Source organism: Corapipo altera, unplaced genomic scaffold (assembly GCF_003945725.1).
Source record: "Corapipo altera isolate COAL_440 unplaced genomic scaffold, ASM394572v1 55861, whole genome shotgun sequence".
In the NCBI taxonomy this organism is placed as follows: domain Eukaryota; kingdom Metazoa; phylum Chordata; class Aves; order Passeriformes; family Pipridae; genus Corapipo; species Corapipo altera.
The window spans coordinates 681-2,200 of NW_020889369.1; the positions used below are offsets into that span (position 1 = coordinate 681).

Sequence of the window (1,520 nt, forward strand, 5' to 3'; positions counted from 1 at the left end):
GTCTGCACTGCAAACCTGTGTGCAGAGCACAGCTCAGGTCAGGCACAGAGCCCTGGCCTCAGCCCTGAGGGCGTGGCAGGGAGAGGAGACTGGGATGGAGCACCTGTTGGGGTTGGGGGGAAGGCTGCGCTGCTCCCGGCATCGCCTCCAGAAGCTCTCAACCTCCTCTGACATCTCCTCTGTGCTGATGAAAACTTGGAAGAGCAGAGTCAGAAGGAGGCGGGGGAAATTGTCCTTCACTGCTCCTGGGCACCAGGACAGCTGGAGGATCTCCCAGAGTGCCACAGTTGCCTGCCAAAGACAAAGCACCCAGAGACAGCTCTCAGGGCCCAGTTGTCCATGTGGTAGGGCCCAAGTGTGGCAGGAACAGGTCAGGGGAGACATGGGGGATCCCCCAGCCTAGTGTCCCTGAACCTGCCCCTAAGGCAGGCCTGCAGCCCAGTGCCTGGGGCAGGGAGAAGCAGTGGTGAGGGAGGATGGAAAGGCGTCCCAGAGGCAACGTGGGGGCGAGCAGAGGCCAGCTCAAGAAACTCACAGCAAGGGCAAAGACATCCCTCTCATCCCCATCAGAGGTGCGTCTCCTGTGTGCTGGCCAGTATTCCAGCACACGGAAGAGGATCTGCAGCACCGGCTCCTTAGTCCATCTGGAGGAGACGAGCGTCTTCCACATGGTGCGAGCAGCTCTGTGGAGTCACAACTCTGGCTCAGGGGGGTCTGGGACACAGCTCTGTGGCCTGGGCAGCTGTGGGGCCCAGGTGACAGAGCCACGGTGCCTTGTGGGGCAGGGAGGCAGGCTGGCCTCAGGATTGAGGGCTGCCATGCCAAAGGTGGCAAAGAGAGGAGCTGGAGTGTCCTGGAAGGCTCCATCTCTCTGCCACACCATTTGGGACAGGCTGTTGAGGGGGATGGGGTCTAAAGGCAGGTGAGCCCTCAAGGCAGGTGGGCCCCATACCTGTCACAGGCTGGGGCAGAGCGCAGCAGGGTCACTGCAACATCCATGGGGTGTGCCTTGGTCAGCAGGACAAGAGTCTTGTCCAGCCTGTTCTCAGCAGACACATTGGATGTGAGCCACTGGTGGATGCACCTGACTATGGCCGGCACCTGGAGGGGACAGGAGGGACAGTTGGAGAGCTGCCAGAGCCAGTAACTTTCCCAGCTTCCCTCAAGAAGTGCTCCCCTTGCCACAACACTCTGCTGGTCTCAAAGGCTGAGGGGGCCCAGAGCAGCCGGTGTGAGGGGCCACAGCATCCCTGGGGAACTGGAGTCCTAGCCACAGGCTGCTTACTTGCTTGGCTTTGTAGACACCGTTCTGCACAAGCAAATCCAGCAGGGCAGCGCTGGTCTGGGCATTGAAGAGGTCCGAGTTTGCCGTGTCCCCAGTGGTCATGAAAGTGGCCTCTTCTTGCCAAATGTTTCTGATGAATCTGCAAACCAGCTACAGGAGAAAGGCAAGGAAGATAGAGGGATGTCCCCTGGAGGGCTGCGACAGCGGTGCTGGGCTGAGCAGTGAGAGCAGGCCC

At 60.4% G+C, this 1,520-nt stretch overlaps 1 protein-coding gene across 1 annotated transcript; it reads right to left on the bottom strand.

The window, feature by feature from the left end:
- Window positions 1–33: 33 nt before the first annotated feature.
- Window positions 34–1,435, bottom strand: LOC113942197 (the record flags this gene model as incomplete). Its single annotated transcript, XM_027633336.1, has 4 exons — window positions 34–291; window positions 536–683; window positions 953–1,101; window positions 1,286–1,435. Coding segments are annotated over 4 exons (705 nt in total), but the record flags the coding sequence as incomplete, so codon positions are not given.
- Window positions 1,436–1,520: the final 85 nt, after the last annotated feature.